The sequence below is a fragment of the Pleurodeles waltl genome, chromosome 7 (genome assembly GCF_031143425.1).
Source record: "Pleurodeles waltl isolate 20211129_DDA chromosome 7, aPleWal1.hap1.20221129, whole genome shotgun sequence".
NCBI classification, from domain to species: domain Eukaryota; kingdom Metazoa; phylum Chordata; class Amphibia; order Caudata; family Salamandridae; genus Pleurodeles; species Pleurodeles waltl.
This window is the reverse complement of record NC_090446.1, coordinates 413,122,802-413,144,560: the sequence shown is the minus strand read 5'-3', so window position 1 is coordinate 413,144,560 and position 21,759 is coordinate 413,122,802. Positions and strand designations below refer to the sequence as shown.

Sequence of the window (21,759 nt, the reverse complement as noted above, 5' to 3'; positions counted from 1 at the left end):
TCTCGCTTCAATGGTGGAACAGTATAAATTTAAACCAAGGGCGGCCTTTCCAAGACCCAGTGCCACAATATGTAATAACCACAGATGCCTCCATGATAGGGTGGGGAGCACACCTCAATCAACACAGCATCCAAGGACAATGGAACACTCAGCAAAAACAGTTTCACATAAATCACTTAGAACTATTGGCAGTATTTCTAGGGCTAAAAGCTTTTCAACCCATAATAAGCCACAAACACATTCTTGTCAAAACAGACAACATGACAACGATGTATTACCTAAACAAACAGGGAGGGACACACTCAACGCAGTTGTGTATCCTGACACAGAAAATATGGCATTGGGCGATTCACAACCACATTCGCCTAATAGCACAATTTATTCCAGGAATTCAGAATCAGTTAGCAGACAATCTCTCTCGGGATCACCAACAGATCCACAAATGGGAGATTCACCCCCAAGTACTGAACAGTTACTTCTAAAGTTGGGGAACACCACAAATAGATCTATTTGCAACAAAGGAAAACGCAAAATGCCAAAACTTCGCATCCAGGTACCCACAAGATCAGTCTCAGGGCAATGCGTTATGGATGAGTTGGTCAGGGATATTTGCTTACGCTTTTCCCCCTCTCCCACTCCTTCCATATCTGGTAAACAAGTTGAGTCAAAACAAACTCAAACTCATACTAATAGCGCCAACATGGGCAAGACAACCCTGGTACACAACACTACTAGACCTCTCAGTAGTGCCTCATGTCAAATTACCAAACAGACCAGATCTGTTAACACAACACAAACAGCAGATCAGACACCCAAATCCAGCATCACTGAATCTAGCAATTTGGCTCCTGAAGTCCTAGAGTTCGGACACTTAGACCTCACACAGGAATGTATGGAGGTCATAAAACAAGCTAGGAAACCTACCACTAGACATTGCTATGCAAATAAGTGGAAAAGATGTGTTTATTACTGCCATAATAATCAAATTCAACCCTTACACGCATCTGCCAAAGACATTGTAAAATACTTACTGCATTTGCAAAAGTCAAAGCTAGCTTTTTCTTCCATTAAAATACATCTTACCGCAATTTCAGTTTACCTGCAAAGTACGCACTCAACTTCACTATTTAGGATACCAGTCATTAAAGCGTTTATGGAGGGCCTAAAGAGAATTATACCACCAAGAACACCACCAGTTCCTTCATGGAATCTCAACATTGTCTTAACACGACTCATGGGTCCACCTTTTGAGCCCATGCACTCTTGTGAAATACAATACTTAACATGGAAAGTTGCATTTTTAATTGCCATTACATCTCTAAGAAGAGTAAGTGAGATTCAAGCATTTACCATACAGGAACCATTTATTCAAATACACAAGCATAAAGTAGTTCTACGGACAAATCCTAAATTTCTACCAAAAGTCATATCACCGTTCCACTTGAATCAAACAGTAGAATTACCAGTGTTCTTTCCACAGCCAGATTCTGTAGCTGAAAGAGCACTACATACATTAGACATCAAAAGAGCGTTAATGTACTACATTGACAGAACAAAACTTATTCGAAAAACAAAACAATTATTTATTGCTTTTCAAAAACCTCATACAGGAAATCTAATTTCTAAACAAGGCATTGCTAGATGGATAGTTAAGTGCATTCAAATCTGTTATCTTAAAGCAAAAAGAGAACCGCCTAGTACACCAAAGGCACACTCAACCAGAAAGAAAGGTGCTACCATGGCCTTTCTAGGAAATATTCCAATGACCGAAATATGTAAGGCAGCTACATGGCCTACGCCTCATACATTTACCAAACACTACTGTGTAGATGTGTTAACGGCACAACAAGCCACAGTAGGTCAAGCAGTACTACGAACATTGTTTCAAACAACTTCAACTCCTACAGGCTGAACCACCGCTTTTGGGGAGATAACTGCTTACTTGTCTATGCACAGCATGTGTATCTGCAGCTACACATGCCATCAAACGGAAAATGTTACTTACCCAGTGTACATCTGTTCGTGGCAGTCGCTGCAGATTCACATGCGCCCACCCGCCTCCCCGGGAGCCTGTAGCCGTTTAGAAGTTGATCTTGAACACTTGTAAAATTGTAAATACTTAACTTTAAACTACATTAGGTACATACCTATTCACTCCATTGCATGGGCACTATTACTAGTATACACAACTCCTACCTCACCCTCTGCGGGATCTAAGATGGAGTCGACGCCCATGCGCAATGGAGCCGAAATGGGAGGAGTCCCTCGATCTCGTGACTCGAAAAGACTTCTTCGAAGAAAAACAACTTGTAACACTCCGAGCCCAACACCAGATGGCGGGATGTGCACAGCATGTGAATCTGCAGCGACTAATGCCACGAACAGATGTACACTGGGTAAGTGACATTTTCCATATGTTCAATGGTATGTGTAGCTGCAGATACACATGCTGTGCATTATCCTGCCATCTAGTGTTGGGCTCGGAGTGTTACAAGTTGTGTTTCTTCGAAGAAGTCTTTTCGAGTCAGGAGACCGAGGGACTCCTCCCTTTCGGCTCCATTGCACATGGGCGTCGACTCCATCTTAGATTGTTTTCTTTCCGCCATCGGGTTTGGACATGTTCCTCTTCGCTCCATATTTCGGTTCGGAAAAGATAGTTATCCATCGGAAAATTCGACGGTATTGTTTGCGCTTGGTACCGGCTTAGTGCTAGCACATCGACACCGAAGAAAGAAGAGCTCCGGCGGCCCTTCGGGGCTTCCACAAATCGGCGGGGCCTGGTTGGCCCGACCGCGTCCATCTTCAAACCTCATGGACCGGACCCCCTTCCGCTTCTGCCCCAACTGCCACGCAAAGTATCCTTATACAGACGAACACTTGGTCTGTAATCTGTGTTTGTCCCCGAACACAAAGAGGATACTTGCGAGGCCTGTCTAGCATTTCGATCCAAGAAAACACTGTGGGATCGAAGAGCTCGAAGACTCCAGATGGCGTCGACACCAGCCGGGCACACCAATGTCGAAGAAGAGGAGAGATTCTCCATTCGAGATTCGGATTCGGACGAGTCCGAGAGCGAGCAGCCGAAGACGCAACAAACCGTGAGTAAACCAGCCCCGGTAAAAACTCACACCAAAATAATGAAGGCCAAGGGACGCCACCGCCAACAGGCCATGGCTTAACCTGAAAACATGGTGACCAAACATCGCCACCGAAAAAGGCCTCTCAGCAGCCAAAGACATCCGACTCCGGTCGAGATACCGGCTCCGACCAGACTCTGCACCGAGAGTTCGGCACCCCGAAAGCCAAAAAGGTTTCCTCGGAGCCAAAAAAGACTATCAAAAAGATTTCGGTGCCGAAACATGCGGCCTTGGAGCAGAAACAAGGCTCCTATACAGAAGAACAAGGCCTTTCAAAACAATTACAAGGTCACTGATTTGAACAAGAACTGGGCATGGGAGAGCCAGACCATACCCAGAGGAGGCTGCATATACAAAAAGACACAGGGAGAATCAGAACTCTTCCTCCAATAAAGATGAAGCGCAAGCTTGCATTCCAAGAGGCGGAAATGCAGCCAAAAGCGCTAGTGGCTAAAGAAAAGACACCACCACGGTTCTCGCCACAGCAATCGCCAACACAGTCGCCACATCTGTCCCCGGTAGCAACACCCCCAGTGATGCAGTCACTAACACACACAAGGATGAGCCAAGATGACCCGGATGCATTGGATTTGGATGATGCACCGGACTCAGACAATAGTCCTGATTGCTACCTGGCAAGGCCGTCACCACCTGAGGACAGTACCACATACATGCAGGTGGTTTCAAGGGCAGCTACATTCCATAATGTAGCATTGCATGCAGAGCCCGTAGAGGACGACCTTTTGTTCAACACCCTGTCATCTACGCACAGCCAATACCTAAGCTTGCCAATGCTGCCAGGCATGTTAAAACACGCCAAACAGGTGTTTCAGGACCCAGTCAAAGGCCGAGCCATCACTCCTAGGGTGGAGAAGAAATATAAACCTCCCCCTAGCGACCCTGTATATATCACACAACAGTTAACTCCTGATTCGGTGGTAGTAGGAGCAGCCCAGAAAAGGGCAAACTCACAAACTTCTGGAGACGCAGCACCGCCCGACAAAGAAAGTCGGAAATTCGATGCAGCAGGCAAGAGGGTGGCAGCACAGGCAGCCAATCAATGGCGAATTGCCAATTCTCAAGCTCTGTTGGCACGATATGACAGGGCACATTGGGATGAAATGCAACATCTCATTCAGCACCTTCCCAAAGAGTTCCACAAACGTGCCCAACAGGTTGTTGAGGAGGGCCAAGCTATCTCGCACAACCAAATAAGGTCGGCTATGGACTCAGCAGACACGGCGGCGAGGACAGTGAACACAGCAGTAACCATTCGTAGACACGCATGGTTACGAACCTCCGGATTTAAGCCAGAAATCCAGCAGGCTGTGCTGAATATGCCTTTCAACGAACAACAATTGTTTGGGCCGAAGGTGGATACGGCGATAGAAAAACTGAAAAAAGACACAGACACGGCCAAAGCAATGGGGGCGCGCTCTACTCCCCACAGAGCAGAGGCACTTTTAGGAAGCCGCACTTTAGAGGGGGGTTTCGGGCCCAAACCAAAGAGCCTTCCACCTCACAAGTCAGACCCACATATCAGGGCCAGTATCAGAGAGGAGGTTTTCGAGGACAACATAGGGGTGGACAGTTCCCTAAAACAAGAGGGAAATTCCAGAGCCCAAACACCCCACAAACCAAACAGTGACTTCAACGTCATAAACCCCCACCACACAACACCAGTGGGGGGGGGGGAGACTTACAGATTATTACCACAACTGGGAACACATAACTACAGACGCGTGGGTCCTAGCCATTATCCAACATGGTTATTGCATAGAATTCCTACATTTGCCACCAGATGTGCCTCCAAGAGCACACAATATGTCCAAACAACACTTAGACCTGTTACAACTAGAAGTCCAAGCATTGTTACATAAAGAAGCAATAGAACTAGTACCCAACCATCAAAAAGGAACAGGTGTTTACTCCCTGTATTTCCTCATTCCAAAAAAGGACAAAACACTGAGACCCATATTACACCTCACAACACTGAATCTTTACATCAAATCAGATCACGTTCACATGGTGACACTTCAAGACGTGATTCCCTTGCTCAAACAACAGGACTACATGTCAACATTAGATCTTAAGGATGCTTATTTCCACATACCCATACATCCTTCCCACAGGAAATACTTGAGGTTTGTAATCCAAGGCGTGCATTACCAATTCAAAGTGTTACCATTCGGCATAACAACAGCCCCAAGGGTATTCACAAAATGCCTTGCAGTAGTAGCGCCGCTCACATCAGGAGACAGCACATGCACGTATTCCCTTACTTAGACGATTGATTAATAAAAACCAGCACTCAGCAACAGTGTCTTCTACACACAAAATACGTCATAGAAACCCCTCACAAACTAGGGTTCTCTATAAACTACCAAAAATCACATCTACAACCGTGTCAAATACAACAATACTTAGGAGCAACAATCAACACACAAAAGGGGATTGCCACTCCAAGTCCACAAAGGGTACAAGCCTTCCAAAATGTAATACTAAACATGTATCCAAACCAACACTATCAAGTGAGGTTTGTAATGAAACTCCTAGGCATGATGTCTTCATGCATAGCCATTGTCCCAAACGCAAGACTACACATGCGGCCATTACAACAGTTCCTAGCAACACAATGGACACAAGCACAGGGTCAACTTCAAGATCTAGTGTTGATAGACTGCAAACACACTTCTCGCTTCAATGGTGGAATCCTATAAATTTAAACCAAGGGCGGCCATTCCAAGACCCAGTGCCTCAATACGTGATCATAACAGATGCTTCCATGATGGGGTGGGGAGCACACCTCAACCAGCACAGTATACAGGGACAATGGGACGTTCAACAAAGGCAACTGCATATAAATCATTTAGAGCTGTTAGCAGTGTTTCTAGCATTGAAAGCATTTCAACCGCTAATAGTCCACAAACACATTCTTGTCAAAACAGACAACATGACAACAATGTATTACTTAAACAAACAAGGAGGGACACACTCATCACAACTGTGTCTCTTAGCACAGAAGATTTGGCATTGTGCGATTCACATTCGCCTAATAGCACAATACATCCCAGGGATTCAAAACCAGTTGGCCGACAATCTCAGTCGAGCTCACCAACAGACACACGAATGGGAAATTCATCCCCAGATACTACAAACTTACTTTCTACACTGGGGAACACCAGAAATAGACCTATTCGCAACAAAAGAAAATGCAAAATGCCAAAACTTTGCGTCCAGGTATCCACACCCTCAGTCCAAAGGCAATGCGTTATGGATGAGTTGGTCAGGGATATTTGCCTACGCTTTTCCCCCCTTCCACTCCTTCCTTATCTGGTAAACAAGTTGAGTCAAAACAAACTCAAACTAATACTAATAGCACCAACCTGGGCTCGCCAACCATGGTATACAACATTACTGGACCTGTCAGTAGTACTTCATATCAAACTACCAAACACACCAGATCTGTTAACTCAACACAAACAGCAGATCAGACACCCGAATCCAGCATCGCTCAATCTAGCAATCTGGCTCCTGAAGTCTTAGAATTTGGACATTTAGACCTTACACAAGAATGTATGGAGGTCATTAAGCAAGCTAGGATACCTACTACAAGACAATGTTACGCAAAAAAATGGAAAAGATTTATTACTGCCCTAATAATCAAATTCAACCACTACAGCCTTCTGCAAAAAAACATTGTAAGCTATTTATTACACTTACAAAAATCAAAACTAGCATTTTCTTCTATCAAAATACATCTCACAGCAATATCTGCCTATCTGCAGATTACACATTCAACATCACTCTTTAGAATCCCAGTCATCAAAGCATTTATGGAGGGTTTAAAAAGAATCATACCCCCGAGAACACCACCAGTTCCCTTGTGGAACCTCAATATTGTATTAACATGACTCATGGGTCCACCATTTGAACCCATGCACTCTTGTGAGATGCAATACTTAACCTGGAAAGTAGCCTTCCTAATAGCTATCACATCTCTTAGAAGAGTAAGTGAAATACAAGCATTCACTATACAAGAACCCTTTATACAAATACATAAACATAAAGTGGTTCTCCGTACAAATCCAAAATTCTTACCAAAAGGTATATCACCATTCCACCTAAACCAAACAGTGGAACTCCCAGTCTTTTTTCCACAACCAGACTCAGTAGCCGAAAGAGCCTTACATACGTTAGACATCAAAAGAGCACTAATGTATTACATTGATAGAACAAAACAATTTCGCAAGACAAAACAATTGTTTGTAGCCTTCCAAAAACCTCATGCAGGAAATCCAGTATCCAAACAAGGCATTGCCAGATGGATAGTGAAATGTATTCAGACCTGCTATATTAAAGCGAAAAATAGATCTGCCTATTACGCCAAAGGCGCACTCCACTAGGAAGAAAGGCGCCACAATGGCCTTTCTAGGAAATATACCTATGACAGAAATCTGTAAGGCAGCCACATGGTCTACGCCTCATACATTCACAAAACATTACTGTGTAGATGTGTTAACAACACAACAAGCCACAGTAGGATAGGCTGTATTACGAACATTATTTCAGACAACTTCAACTCCTACAGGCTAAGCCACCGCTTTTGGGGAGATAACTGCTTACTAGTCTCTGCACAGCATGTGTATCTGCAGCTACACATGCCATCGAACGGAAAATGTCACTTACCCAGTGTACATCTGTTCGTGGCATGGGACGCTGCAGATTCACATGCGCCCTCCCGCCCCCCCGGGAGCCTGTAGCTGTTATAAGTTGATGAAACTTGTACATTTGTAAATTTGTAAATATATACTATTTTTATACACATGATGTACATACATACTCACTCCATTGCATGGGCACTTTTACTATATACACAACTCCTACCTCACCCTCTGTGGGGAAAAGAATCTAAGATGGAGTTGACGCCCATGCGCAATGGAGCCGAAAGGGAGCAGTAGGTCAAACTGTGAATGACCTCCGTACACGATTCAGGAACCACAAATCGGCAATAATTAACAAGAAACTTGACCAGCCTGTAGCCAACCATTTTAACCTTGTGGACCATTTACTATCAGATTTGAAGATTTTCCCCGTGGAACATGTTTTAAAGGAAGAACTACTGAACATCAGAGAAAATTTCTGGATGTACCGTTTAAAATCTCTGCATCCAGATGGACTGAACACCACTGACAATACCACTTGATTTCTGCATATCTGAAGAGTTCTCAGGACTGCATTGATTCCACATTCCAATAGGGATCTTCACTCATGATGCTTTTTTAAAATCCACCAGTGTCAGCTGTGCAGCCACTGAGCAAACCATCTTGTACCACCTGAGGAAGGCAGAAGCTGAAACGTTGTAGTAGAAATATATTTTTGTTCTTTAGTGAGATCATCTGTTTGAGTCACTTCTTTCTTGGATATTACATTTTCTTGTGGCTCTTTGTATCCTTTGGGATCCAGATTTTTGCCCTGGTTGGCTGTTGTTTTCTTGTGATCCTGCATCTTCCAGTATATGTTTCCATATAAAAAGCAAATTGTGACTTTCCTATATCTTTGGCACAGTTTGACTGATCTTCACAAAATATTCTACAAAAAAAGTGTTCTGGTGATTCTTGTTTTGCACGGAAAGTTTTGGGGTGATCTGTCAAGCGGGGTTGAGAAAACGGGGGTGGGGTCAAAAAAAAAAAAAAAAGCTTCTCTCATGTTAATTCACATAGTACCTTTGAACACAACTATAGCCTGAACCACTGGACGGAATTACACCACATTTGGCGAAAACTAGCTTTCAGTATGCAGATTGTGCTTTCGCTTATGTGGTGTACATCCATTCAGTAGTTTTTGAAAAATTAAAGGGAAAACAAATTTGTATATGTCTGGCCGCAGCACTTTCACAATTGTTTCGCAAATAATTTGTGAAAATGTGCGAATTTTTGCACATGCGTAAAGAAGCGATGTAATTGACTGACCTAAACCTGACTAGAAAATTGTTGCTGCCATTTTATTTCACGGGCATGGTCCCCCTACGGTCAAAATCCTCATTGAAAGTGGCATAAGGGGATAAGAGTGAAGGTACCGCAACCCCAAGGGTGTTATTTAGGTGTGTATTAGGGACAAACTATGGGTTTAAAATAATTTTATGTCACTGTGCATGGTATTCGTGAACATTTGCATGATTTTTGCAAAATATTTGTGAATCTGAACAATTTTAGAAAAAAAAAACAATGACTCATTCATACACTAATTCATTCATACACTAATTCATTCATTCACTCATACATGCACTCAGACTCATGTGCCCACTCAACCATTCAGACACTCATGCCCCCACTCAGACTCACTCATAGACTCACGAATCCACTCACAGATCGACTGCCAAAGGCAGTGCGCGGCGTGGGGTTAGGTGGTTATAAGGGCTTGCCTGCAAGGCCTGGCTGCAGGTGGGGTTCGAATTAGCCTATAGTAATTGAAATTACTTTCCGTTAAAAAAAATAATTAGAAATTCACTGAAGAAAACAAAGGTTACAGGGACGTTATAGTTAGGTTCTGAATTTACTCGTACAAAACAATAGAAATTCAGTAGTTATAGTTGGAGTTCTTTCAAGTAACTATAACTCGAGCCTTTGCCATGCACTGTGAATTACTCCACATATATCATTGATGAGATCTTGTATGGCATCTTCGATATTATCAGTACAGCATTTGCTATAAAATTATTGATAAAAAAACTGTGCATGGCAAGGGTGCCAGTTGTAGTTACCTTATATACCTACACACACAGCCCCCACCCCCCCAACCTATGGTATGACATTGGGTATGACTGGTGAGAGGCTGCACCAGTAAATGATCAGTGCGAGCGGAAAAGTAGAGAAGGAAAATAAAATTTTACATTTTTAAAACTGGACGGTAAGTACAGCTGTCAAATTGAAACTACGCTGGCCATTCCAGGATATGTTTTCACTTTGTTTTGTACAAAAAAAATTACTGTTTGAAGTCTGTGTAGACCAAAAAATATTTAATGAAAAAATAAACAAAAGGGATGATTCTTTTCCCCAGGTTGCTGCGAATCACATACGGCCCTTCATTTCCCCAATTTAAAGTTCCTGAAGAAGATGCTGCTCTAATTCCTGGAGAGATGGACAATGAATGTGTTGCGCAAACTTGGTTTCGCTTTCTGCATATGTTGAGGTATTGCACAGATTAATACTATTTGTTGTTGTTATTTTTTGCAACAAGTCTTGAAAAATATCAGTTTTTGCTATGTGTAGCTGTAGATCACATGCTTTGCACTCTCCTGCCATCTAGTGTTCGGTGCTGATGTTTGCAGTTATTTCTCTTCATAGTATGTTTTGGCTCCAAGGTGACTTTTTGTTCCCTCCCTTAAGCCCACAATGCACAAAGACAGTCCACACCGCAAATTATCTTAATCCACTTTTATGTTTAGGCATGCTCTGTGATCTCCGGGGCCATTATGCCACAGAAAAACAGTTGTTAAACTCCAAACACAGGAATTGCTGCCTGTGAACAGTGACTACACAGACTTTGAACACTCTGAATCGACCCACATCGACGGCGACGGACATTGCAGGCCTGATGCCGCTGCAGCCCCGCTGAGGTCCCGCAACTTCGTGAGTCCCGAGTGCTGTGTCACTGACTTCCGTGACACCATACTCTGCCGGCGTGCCTGTAGCCCGGTGGCGTGACCCCGTGAGGTCACCCAACGCTTCTTGACCTGCCAGATTCATTGACCCCGCCAGATTGGCAGGAACCAACACCGCATTACCTCCCCTGCTCTGCAGTAAGGAACCACACAACACTGGATCCACCGATGCCTCACCTCTCTGACACCGTGCACCGGCTTGTTTCCTTGTTTACCAAAGGTAGTGTACCTGAGGGGGGGGGGGTCCATGCGACCCCTTGACCGGCGCCGCTGCCCTCCTTGCTAGTGGCGTCAAGCCAAGTTGGAGCTTTTGTGTTTCTAACTGCTATATTGAAGTTTAGTCTTTGAAAATTCATATCTTTGCTTATGCTTGAGTATGTTGGATTTCTGTCATTTGGCCTTGTTTTACTCAGATAAATATTGGCTATGTGTAGGGAAGTACCCTCTTTCTTGGCATGGTTACCTCCATTTTCTTCCTGTTGTCAGTGTGTCTGACTGCGTTCACTGGGATCCTGCTCAACAGGAACCCAGCGATTATGCTCTCTACCTTCTAACTTGGTAACTTGGACCCTTTCCCCCCACATTTGGCATACTGGTGCCCCCATGTAAGCCCCTAGTATATGGTACCCAGGTACCCAGGGCGTTAGGGGACCAGGGGATCCCCATGGGCTGCAGCATGTATTATGCCACCCATGCCGAGCCCATGCAAAGTTATTTGCAGGCCTGTCATTCCAGCCTGCGTGAAGGGGTTCATGCACCCTTGTTCACCACAAGTCACTGCACCAGGGCACTTATAAGTCACCCCCAAGGCAGGCATTTCAAGCCCAGAGGGCAGGGTGCAAGTACCTGTGTGTGAGGGCACCCTTTCAATAGCAGAGGTGCCCCCACAAACTCCAGTGCCATTTTCATGAACTTTGTGAGTGCAGGGATGCCATTTTACTCGTGTACTGGACATAGGTCACTACCTGTAAAGGTAACACTGAACCTGGGCATGTTGGGTATCAAACATGTCCGAATCATACCCTAATACTGTTGCCAGTATTGGAAGAATGAATCCATGCACTCTGGGGGTCCTTAGAGGGCCCCCAGCATTGCTCCAACCAGCCTTCTGGGTTTTTCCGGGCTGCCCAAGATGCTGCCACCCCTCAGACGGGTTTCTGCCCTCCTGCTGCTCGAACAGCTCAAGCCCAGAAAGTCAGAACAAAGGATTTCCTTTTGGAGAGGGAGGTAACACCCCCATCCCTTTGGAAAAAGGTGGTACATGGCTTGGGAGGGGTAGCCTCCCCAAGCCAGTGGTATTCTTTGAAGGGCACATTTGGTGCCCTTTTTGTATAAACCAGTCTACACTGATTCAGGGACCCCCAGTCCTTTCTCTGGTGCGATACTCGACTATGGAAAGGGGAGTGACCCTCCCATGTCCATCACCCCCCAGCAGGGGTGGTGCCCAGAGCTTCTCCAGAGGGTCCCTGGGTTCTTAAATTGGTTGTGGGATCATTGTTCTATTATGACTTTCTAATTGTTTTGGTACTGCTGACTACTTTACATACTTTTCCTTAAGTTAAGTCTGTCTGCTGTGTGCCAGAGCTACCAGGGGTTGAACCCAGAATAAAATTAAACTATGTGGTCAACCTGACATGATGATGTGAATTATTTCTTGAATAGAATTTGCATCTTTCCCAACTTATATCCCATTTTCTTACAGCTGCCATTTCCACGGTCGCCAGCCTGGCAGGGTGGGAGCTTCCTTCTGGACAACCTGGTAGTTCAGGGCTACTGGATGCAGCAGCAACTGAAGCTGCACATTAGTTGCTTATAATTCTCAGCAAGACAGTTCAGTTATTTTATGTTGTGCAAACAGGCAATATGACTGCACTTTATTAAATTCAAAAGCAGTGGCACTTGCACTTGTCATAACTCTAAGCATTGGCATGATGAATGCTGCGCTGTTATTCACCAGGTTTTGTGGCGGATTATCTGATCCTTAATCAGGACGCATCAGCGAATTCATTAGTGGGTAACAAATCCCCAAGTACTTTTAGAAATAGAGGACACCCACAGCCAATCTTTTCACCACAGCCAAAAACGCATAATGCCAAAGCTTTGCCTCCAGGGTACCCATAGCCACTGTCCATGGGCGAACAGTTCAGGTATATTAGCTTATGTCTTGTCTTAACTACATCTGATGCCATATGTAGTGAGGAAGATGAGACAAACGTCCAGCACTCATTCTAATCATTACAACATGGACAGGGAAACAGTGGTTTTCAGTGATGCTGGAAATGTCAATCTACCCACATGAGAAGTTAACTCTGTGAGCAGACATTGAACTCTGTTTCAGGGGCAACTGAGACACTCGGATCTCAGTCCCATGAAGCTTGCAAATTGACACCTAAGGTCTTGGTTACCTGCATTTTCCTAAATAGTGTATGCTCGATAGGTGAGGATCTTGAACACCTTTCAAAAACAATCTGAAGATGGCGAACAGTGAGAACTTACGGAGGAAGTAGTACGACGTCACACGGGACACCAAATGAAACTGCCGTCGATGCTCACCAAACAAGAAAAAAGTTAAAACAGGAGAAAGACTATTAAGTAGTGGAGAATTCTGTACCCAACATGGATTGCGGAATAATTCACAGCATGTGAATCCAGCAAATTCTTTAAGCTGCAAAACGACACCTGCAGCTAAGAAACTATACGTTAGATCCAAATAACCCAATGTTAGATTCAGTGGCAAAGATGCAAGACAAGGCTAGTTTGGTATTAATATCACTAGAAGCCAGTGGCCAGAAGTCAAATTAGAGGTTGCAGCGTAGTCCTGCTGGAATCCTGCAAGCCAAATCTGCGGACACACCCAAGAGGGAGACCCTAAATATCCTTAGAAGGGGGATTGGTCACCTAGCCAGCAGAACTCCTATCGGGAGGGGGTTCTGACATCACCTGCCTGACCTGGCCACTCATATGCTCCCAGAGGCCTCTGCCTACCTTGGATTCAAGATGGCAGAATCAGGGGACCCTCTGGAGGAGCTCTAGGCACCACCCCTGGGGTGGTGATGGACACCACAGAGCAGGGACTGGAGGTCTCTGAACCGGTGCAGACTGGTTTATGCAAGGAGGGCACCAAATGTGCCCTTCAAAGCATATCAGTGGCTTGGGGAGGCTACCCCTCCCAAGCCACGTAACACCTATTTCCAACGGGAAAGGTTATTAACCCTCTCTCCCATAAGAAATCCTTTGTTCTGCCTTCCTGGGCTTGAGCTGATCAAGCAGAAGGAGGGCAGAAACCTGTCTGAGGGGTGGCTGCAGCTTGGGCTGCCTGGAAAACCACAGAAAGCTGGGAGGAGCAATGCTGGGGGTCTGCTGAGGAGCCCCCATAGTGCATGGAATAATGCTTCCAATACTGGCAACAGCATTGGGTTATGATTCCCACATGTTTGATATTAACTATGCCTAGGTTTGGATTGACCCATGTCCAGAACACTTGTAAAATGGCGTCTCCGCACTCACGAAGTCCATGAAAATGGAGCTGGAGTTTGTGGGGGCACCTCTGCTCATGCGGGGATGCCCTCACACACACAGGTACCTGCACCCTGCTCTCTGGACTAGGAGGGCCTATCATAGAGGTGACGTGCAGTGACCTGTAGTGAAAGGGTGCATGCACCTTTTCACGCAGGCTGCAATGGCAGGAATGCAGATACACTTTGCATGGGTTCCCCATAGGTGGCATAATACATGCTGCAGCCCATTGGGGACCCCTGATACCTCTTTGCCTTGGTACCACATACTAGGGTCTTATATTGGGACACCAGTATGCTAAATGTGGGGTGTGTGTGGCCCAAGCAACCAAGTTTACAGAGAGAAAGCCTAGTCACTGGGGTCCTGGTTAGCAGGATCCCAGTCAACAGTCAAAACATACTGGCAACAGGCAAAAAGTGGGGGTATCCATGTCAGAACTTTCCTACAACACCCTGCTGAGGAGGAAGACCTCCCTTCAGATAGGGAAAATATTAGGGATGAGGAGGATGAACTCTCCCATCTCACCTAACTAGGGAGAACAGGGCCCCAAGGCCCCTCTCTCCAAGGATAGTGCGCACTGGACCTGGATCTTCCACAGGGTCCACCAGCTCCTCTGGAAACATTGAGGGAAGCCTCAATGAAGAGGACCTCCTTTAGCAAGAATGGCTAAAAGATTAGCTTTGGAGCTATAGAGAGAAGAGAGCAGAAATGGGCTTTGTACCCATTAATGGTGGCATCAGTTTAAATAGGGCCAGAGAGCATCCTGATGTCCTTAAATTCCCCAAAGAGATTGTCTCCAAATGTGAGGAAGATGATGACATCACCAAGTGGTGTACAGCTTTTGAGAGGGCTTGTGGAACCAGAAAACTGCAAAAGTCTCATTGGGCAGCGCTCCTTTTAGAACTGTTCACTGGTGCATATGCTGAATCGTATGACCATATTAAGGCTATCCTGATTGAGGGCTTCGGATTCACCATTGATGAGTATAGAATTGGGTCCAGGGGGCTCAGAAAACCTTGAGCCAGTGCTGGGTTGATTTTGTAGACTACTCATTGAGAACACTAGATGGTTTGATAACTGACAGTGGAGCGCATGACTATGACGGGCTTCATAATTTGTTAATGAAATAAAATCTATTAAGTAACTGCTTTAATGGCAAGTTAGATCAATATCTGGTAGACTACGTCCAATTTCTCCCCAAAAATTGGCAAAGAGGGCAGACCATTGGGTAAAGACTAGGGAGACCAAGACTACACTGGGGATGACCAAAAAAAGGGGGTTAGAAAGCTTCCCCAGGGGAAAAGTGGTGAGAGACCTAAACATAAAAGCAAAGAGTCTTCTCAAGGGCCCCAAAAACATGCTCAGGAGGATGGGCCTGAGCCTTTTGACATGGTTACAAGGGTAAAAACTTTGATTCCAAAAAAGCCTGGTGTTTGAACTGTAAACAGCATGGGCATCAAACTGGAGACTTGGCCTATTCGAAAAAGATTCCCCATTGCACTGTTCAAGTTAGTACTGGTATAGCCATTCTCCAGGTCGGGTCAGCAGTGTGCCCAGAGCAAATCAGGGTTCACACTGAAACTACTTCTCTGAGGGTGGGGTAGATGTTGGCACTTTTGCTGTCTGGCCCCCTAATATGAAACCACATAAAGCATCCCTTGATTAATGGGACACAAGTAGAAGCACTGAGGGATACAGATGCCAGTGTCACCATGGTGACAGCGAAACTGGCTTACCCAGGACAGTATTTGGCTGGACATACTTATTCAGTTACTAGTGCTGACAATGTGATTTAGGCCCATCCCATGGCTATGGTGACCTTAGAATGGGGATGGGTTACTGGCCTGACACAGGTGGTGGTCTCTTCTGCAATTCCAATGGAGTGTCTGCTAGGCAATGAGCTGGAGTCCTGAGCTTGGCTGAGGTAGAACTCGAAACCAATGCAGCCATGCTGAGAATCCCTGAATTGGTGTGTGTGACAACTAGAGCACAAAGCCAAGCACAGGGTGAAAAACAAGTTTTGGAGCCTGGAATAATGGCCTAACCTTCCAAGAGAAAGGGCAAGAAGACTGGGGGAACAGCTTTTGAGCAGCAAAATAAACAAGACTTCTCTTCTCAGGAAGAAGTCTTATTCTCTGAGGGAACTGAGTCCATGGAGCTATATCCTTCCCAGACATACCCTTCCCAATTAGGGCAACTTTAGCAAGTCCGTCCATCGTCCTTTTGTGTTGCTAAAGTTGCCCTAAGTGGGAAGGGTATGCCCAAACGTGGGTCCCCTGCTCACTGTGCCACTGGATTCAAGCTAGTCTGGCTGATGATGGGTGATACCCTGAAATTGGTCCCAGGATACTGGTTTCTGGACCAGGGAGGACCTGGCCGCGCAGTTCGAGCTTGATTGTTGCCATAAGGAACAGGGTCAAGACTGATTTGCATATGGCTGGGTCCAAACTGGGGTGGCATGGTGAGCCATGGTTAACATGTGTTGTTAAGGAATGCCCCTGCCACCTTTCAAAGGTTGGTGAATCAAGTCCTTGCTGGATTGGAGTCCTTCAGTGCAGCATATTAGATGATGTTGCTGTCTTTAGCTCCTCCTGGCAGGATCACCTGGTCCACATGGGAGAAGTTTTGCAGGCATGGCAATCAGCTGGCCTCACTATTAAGGCATCAAAATGCCAGAGAGGGTAGGGGACTATTGTATTCTTGGGCCACCTTGTATATGGAAGACAAGTGCAACCCTTACAGCCCAAGACAATTCTGGACTGGAAGCTCCAAAAACCCATACTGAAGTGAGGGCATTCCTTGGCTTGACTGGTTTATTATATGAGGTTTGTGAAGGGGTATGGGTCCATTGTAACCCCCCCCCCCCCCTCACAGATCTGACCTAAAGAAGATGCCTAAAAAGGTTAACTGGACTCTTGACTGTCAAAAGGCCTTTGACACTCTGAATGTGCTCAGTTCCAGTACTCAAATCTCAGGATTATTCAAAGCAGTTAATTGTGCAGACAGATGCCTCTGAACATGGGATAGGAGCAGTCCTGTCCCAAACCAGTGATGATGGCCATGACCAGCCTGTTGCTTTTATTAGCAGGGGGTTACTCTCCAGAGCGCAGCGTTGGGGTGCCATTGAGAGGGAAGCCTTTGCTGTGGTTTTGTCCCAGAAAAAGTTAAGACCATACTTGTTTGGTACTCACTTTAATGTTCAAACTGACCACATAACTCTCGGGTGGCTGATGCAAATGAAAGGTGAGAACCCTAAACTTTTGAGGTTGTCCATTTCCCTACAGGGAATGAACTTTACAGTGGAACACAGACCTGGGACTGCCCACTGCAGTTGTCCTTTCCAAGTTCTTCCACTTAGAGAAGGAAGACCATCTTGGGAAAGGTTAGTTATATCCTCTTTTGTTTCGGAGGGTGTTGTGTAGGAAAGTGCAGGCCCCAGCACCAGTGTTCCTCCCCTAAAACTGTACCATTGTTCCCACAATTGGCACACCCCTGACACACAGCCATTTCTCTTGTAAAAGGACCAGTGGTACCGAGGGCTCTGTGATTAGGGTGGGTTCTCGAAGGGCTGCAACATGTATTATGCCACCCTAAAGGACCCCCCACCAAGCACATGCACACTGCCAGTGCAGCTTGTATGTATTGGTGGAGAGAAAAAAGTGAAGTCAACATGGCATCCCTCTCACGATGCCATGCCCACCAACCACTGCCTGTAGCATAGCTAAATCACCCCCCTAGCAGGCCTTACAGCCCTAGGGCAGGGTGCACTATACCACAGGTGAGGGCATAGCTGCTTGAACAATATTACCCCTACAGTATCTAAGTCCATTCTTAGACATTGTAAGTGCAGTTTGGCCATATAAAGTACATGGGCTGAGAGTTTGTGTCATTTCAAACTCCACAGCTCCATGATGGCTTCACTGAAGTCTGGGAAGTTTGGTATCAAGCGTCTCAGCACAATAAACCCACACTGATGCTAGTGATGGATTTATTGAAAAGTGTACCTCCAGGACATCTTAGAGATGCCCCTATATTTCAGTCAAAAGTCTAATGGAGGACTGACCGTTCTATGCCACCCTGCCACCTCCAGACAAGTTTCTGACCTCATGGGGTGAGAACCTTTGTGCTCTCTGAGGCCAGAAACAAAGCCTTCACTGGGTGGAGGTGCTTCACACCTGCTCCCTGCAGAAACTGTAACACCTGGCAGTGAGCCTCAAAAGCCCAGGCCTCCTGTTACAGTGCCCCAGGGCACTCCACCTCATGGAGATGCCCACCCACAGGAGAAAGGCACACTTTTGGCAGCAAGTCTGGCGGGAAACTTAAGAAAAACAAGGAGGAGTGACTACTTCAGCTAGAACCACCCCTAAGGTGTCTAGAGCTGAAGTGACCCCCTTCCCTGCAGAATCCTCCATGTTGGTTTGGGGGACAGGGACCAATAGGTTGAGGTCTGTGTCCCCCGCCCCAAAGGCAGTTGACACTGGAAGGGTGTAATAACCCTCAGGGCAGTAGTCATTGGCTACAGCCCTGTGCCCCGGGTAGCGTCCCTAAATCCAGCATTTAAGGGCCCCCCTGAACCTATCTCGTCAGATTCCTTGGGACCTCAAGAAGACAGCAAGAAGAAAAGGAGGAATGCTAAGCTGACCCCCAGCAGAGAAGACTGCAACTGACCTTGCCCAAGCCCTACCAGCCTGGCTACAGCTTCTGAAGCCCCTGCTACAAAAAGGCGACGCATCCTGCAGGACTAGCAACCTCTTCAAAACCACAAGAGGACTGCCTGCCCACCAGAGGACCAAGATTTCCCGCAGACAGAGGCCCTGACTACAAGGAAACTCCAGCAAAGGACTCCAGAACCTCTACGGATCCGTGAGTCCTGCCCACTCTGCACCCGTCGCCCACAGCCCGTGTCCAGGTGGCCCACCGGTCTAGAGCTGGTCCCCAGGCGATTACGACCTAGTAACCACCCTCTGTTGATCCCTCCTGACCAAAACGATGTTGCCAGCAGACTGAATCTGGAGGACCCCCACGTCCCCCCCACCCGTGATTGAGCTGGACAAAGTTACCTGATCACAAAAGGTACCATGCAACCGCAGCCACTTGGTCTTGGGGAACCCAGTCTCCAGTACAGCAACGTGCAGCAGGTGGCGCTCCTCTCTGTCCACCCTGTGATTTCCCTGAACCAATCTCATCGACCCATCCTGCAGCCCACCTGTGACCCCTGGAGTCCCCCTATTCAAATGCATTCAGAGCCCGACGCTGAGTTTGCACCCTGCTGCCCCTGTGCCTCCGAGGGTGTGCGTTTGGCGCTGACCTTTGGCTTCAGAACCCCCAGCCCCCCCTTCACCCTCCCCCAAGGCGCTCACCTAAAGGCCCCAGGTGTGCCCTCCGTGGACGCGGTACTTAACTGCTGGCAGATCCAATTTGAGTGCCCCCAGTCTCCTTAGGAGCCCATTTTAAATCTTGCAGCAACTTTGATCTCTGCACCCGGCGGGCTCCGTGTTGCATTGTGGTGGGTGTTTGGGGCTAACATGAACCCCAGCCTGGAACTTTAAGTCTTGTACTTACCTCAAAACTGTACTAACTTTTATTCCCCCCAGAACTGTCTTTGAAAAGTGTACTCTGTCAACCTTTAAAACAGAGTATTGGCATTTAATTGAAAACTGTTTAACTTGCCAAATTGAAGCAAAGTGGTGTTGATACATATGCTTGCTACTTACCTGCAAATGTACTTGCCTGCAATCAGTATCTTTTGGTTCTAGTAATAAAGTAAATCAATCAGTCAGTCAATAAAGGATTTATAAAGCGCACTACTCACCCGTTAGGGTCTCAAGGCGCTGGGGGGTGGGGGAAGAGGAGCTACTGGTCGAAAAGCCAAGTCTTGAGGCGTTTCCTGAATGAAAGAAGGTCTTGGGCCAGGCGGAGGTGGAGCGGTAGGGAGTTCCAGGTCTTGACGGCTAGGTGAGAGAAGGATCTTTCTCCGGCGGTGGTGCAGCGAATGCGGGGGATATAGGCGAGGGCGAGGTTGGCAGAGCGAAGGTTGCGGGTGGGGGTGTGAAAGGTGAGTCTGTCGTTGAGTTAGGCAGGACCTGTGTTGTGGAGGGCTTTGTGTGCGTGGATGAGGATTTTGAAGGTGATCCTCTTTGAAACTGGGAGCCAGTGTAGGTATCTGAGGTGGGGTGAGATGTGGTCGCGGCGTGGGACGTCTAGAATGAGGCGGGCGGACGCGTCTGGATTCTTTGCAGCTTTGTTTGGAGTTTGTTTGTTATTCCTGCATATAGGGCGTTTCCGTAGTCCAATCGGGTGCTGACCAAGGCGTGGGTGACGGTTTTCCTGGTTTCAACAGGTATCCACTTGAAGATTTTGCGGCGCAAGCGGACGGTGTTGTAGCAGGAAGAGGAGATGGCATTGACCTGCTGAGTCATGCTGTGGGTGGAATCCAAGATGAAGCCCAGGTTGCGTGCTTGGGTGGTAGGTGAGGGTGCAGATCCTAGGGAGGTGGGCCATCAGGAGTCGTTCCAAGCTGAGGGGCTGGTGCCAAAGATGAGTGTTTCTGTCTTGTCTGTGTTTAACTTGAGGTGGCTTGATTACATCCAGCTGGCGATGGCGTGAAGTCCGTTGTGGAGGTTGTCCTTTGCTGTTGTGGAGTCTTTCGTGAGGGAGATGATCAGCTGGGTGTCGTCTTCATAGGATACTATGTTGATGTGGTATTGTAGGAGGCTGGACTGGCTTGTAGTGAGTACCAAGGGGTACTTGCACCTTGCACCAGGCCCAGTTATCCCTTATTAGTGTATAGGGTGTCTAGCAGCTTAGGCTGATAGATAATGGTAGCTTAGCAGAGCAGCTTAGGCTGAACTAGGAGACGTGTGAAGCTACTACAGTACCACTTAGTGTCATATGCACAATATCATAAGAAAACACAATACACAGTTATACTAAAAATAAAGGTACTTTATTTTTATGACAATATGCCAAAGTATCTTAGAGTGTACCCTCAGTGAGAGGATAGGAAATATACACAAGATATATATACACAATAGCAAAAATATGCAGTATAGTCTTAGAAAACAGTGCAAACAATGTATAGTTACAATAGGATGCAATGGGGAAACATAGGAATAGGGGCAACACAAACCATATACTCCAGAAGTGGAATGCGAACCACGAATGGACCCCAAACCTATGTGACCTTGTAGAGGGTCGCTGGGACTATTAGAAAATAGTGAGAGTTAGCAAAATAACCCTCCCCAAGACCCTGAAAAGTGAGTGCAAAGTGCACTAAAGTTCCCCTAAGGACAAAATAGTCGTGTTAGAGGTAAAATGCAAGGAAAACACAAATCAGCAATGTAACAACGATGGATTCCTGACTGAGGGTACCTGTGGAACAAGGGGACCAAGTCCAAAAGTCACAAGCAGCTCGGAGATGGGCAGATGCCCAAGAAATGCCAG

The 21,759-nt window shown here is 46.3% G+C and overlaps 1 protein-coding gene across 4 annotated transcripts in view; it reads left to right on the top strand.

Annotated features, from left to right (window-relative positions):
* The window catches only part of RALGAPB (Ral GTPase activating protein non-catalytic subunit beta), a 1,713,320-nt gene that overhangs the window by 204,035 nt on the left and 1,487,526 nt on the right, over positions 1-21,759 (top strand). For all 4 annotated transcript variants that reach the window (XM_069243900.1, XM_069243898.1, XM_069243901.1 and 1 more), the window contains one exon: positions 10,197-10,328. In XM_069243900.1, the coding sequence (XP_069100001.1) occupies positions 10,197-10,328 (132 nt within the window). The remainder of the gene's footprint in view (positions 1-10,196; positions 10,329-21,759) is intronic.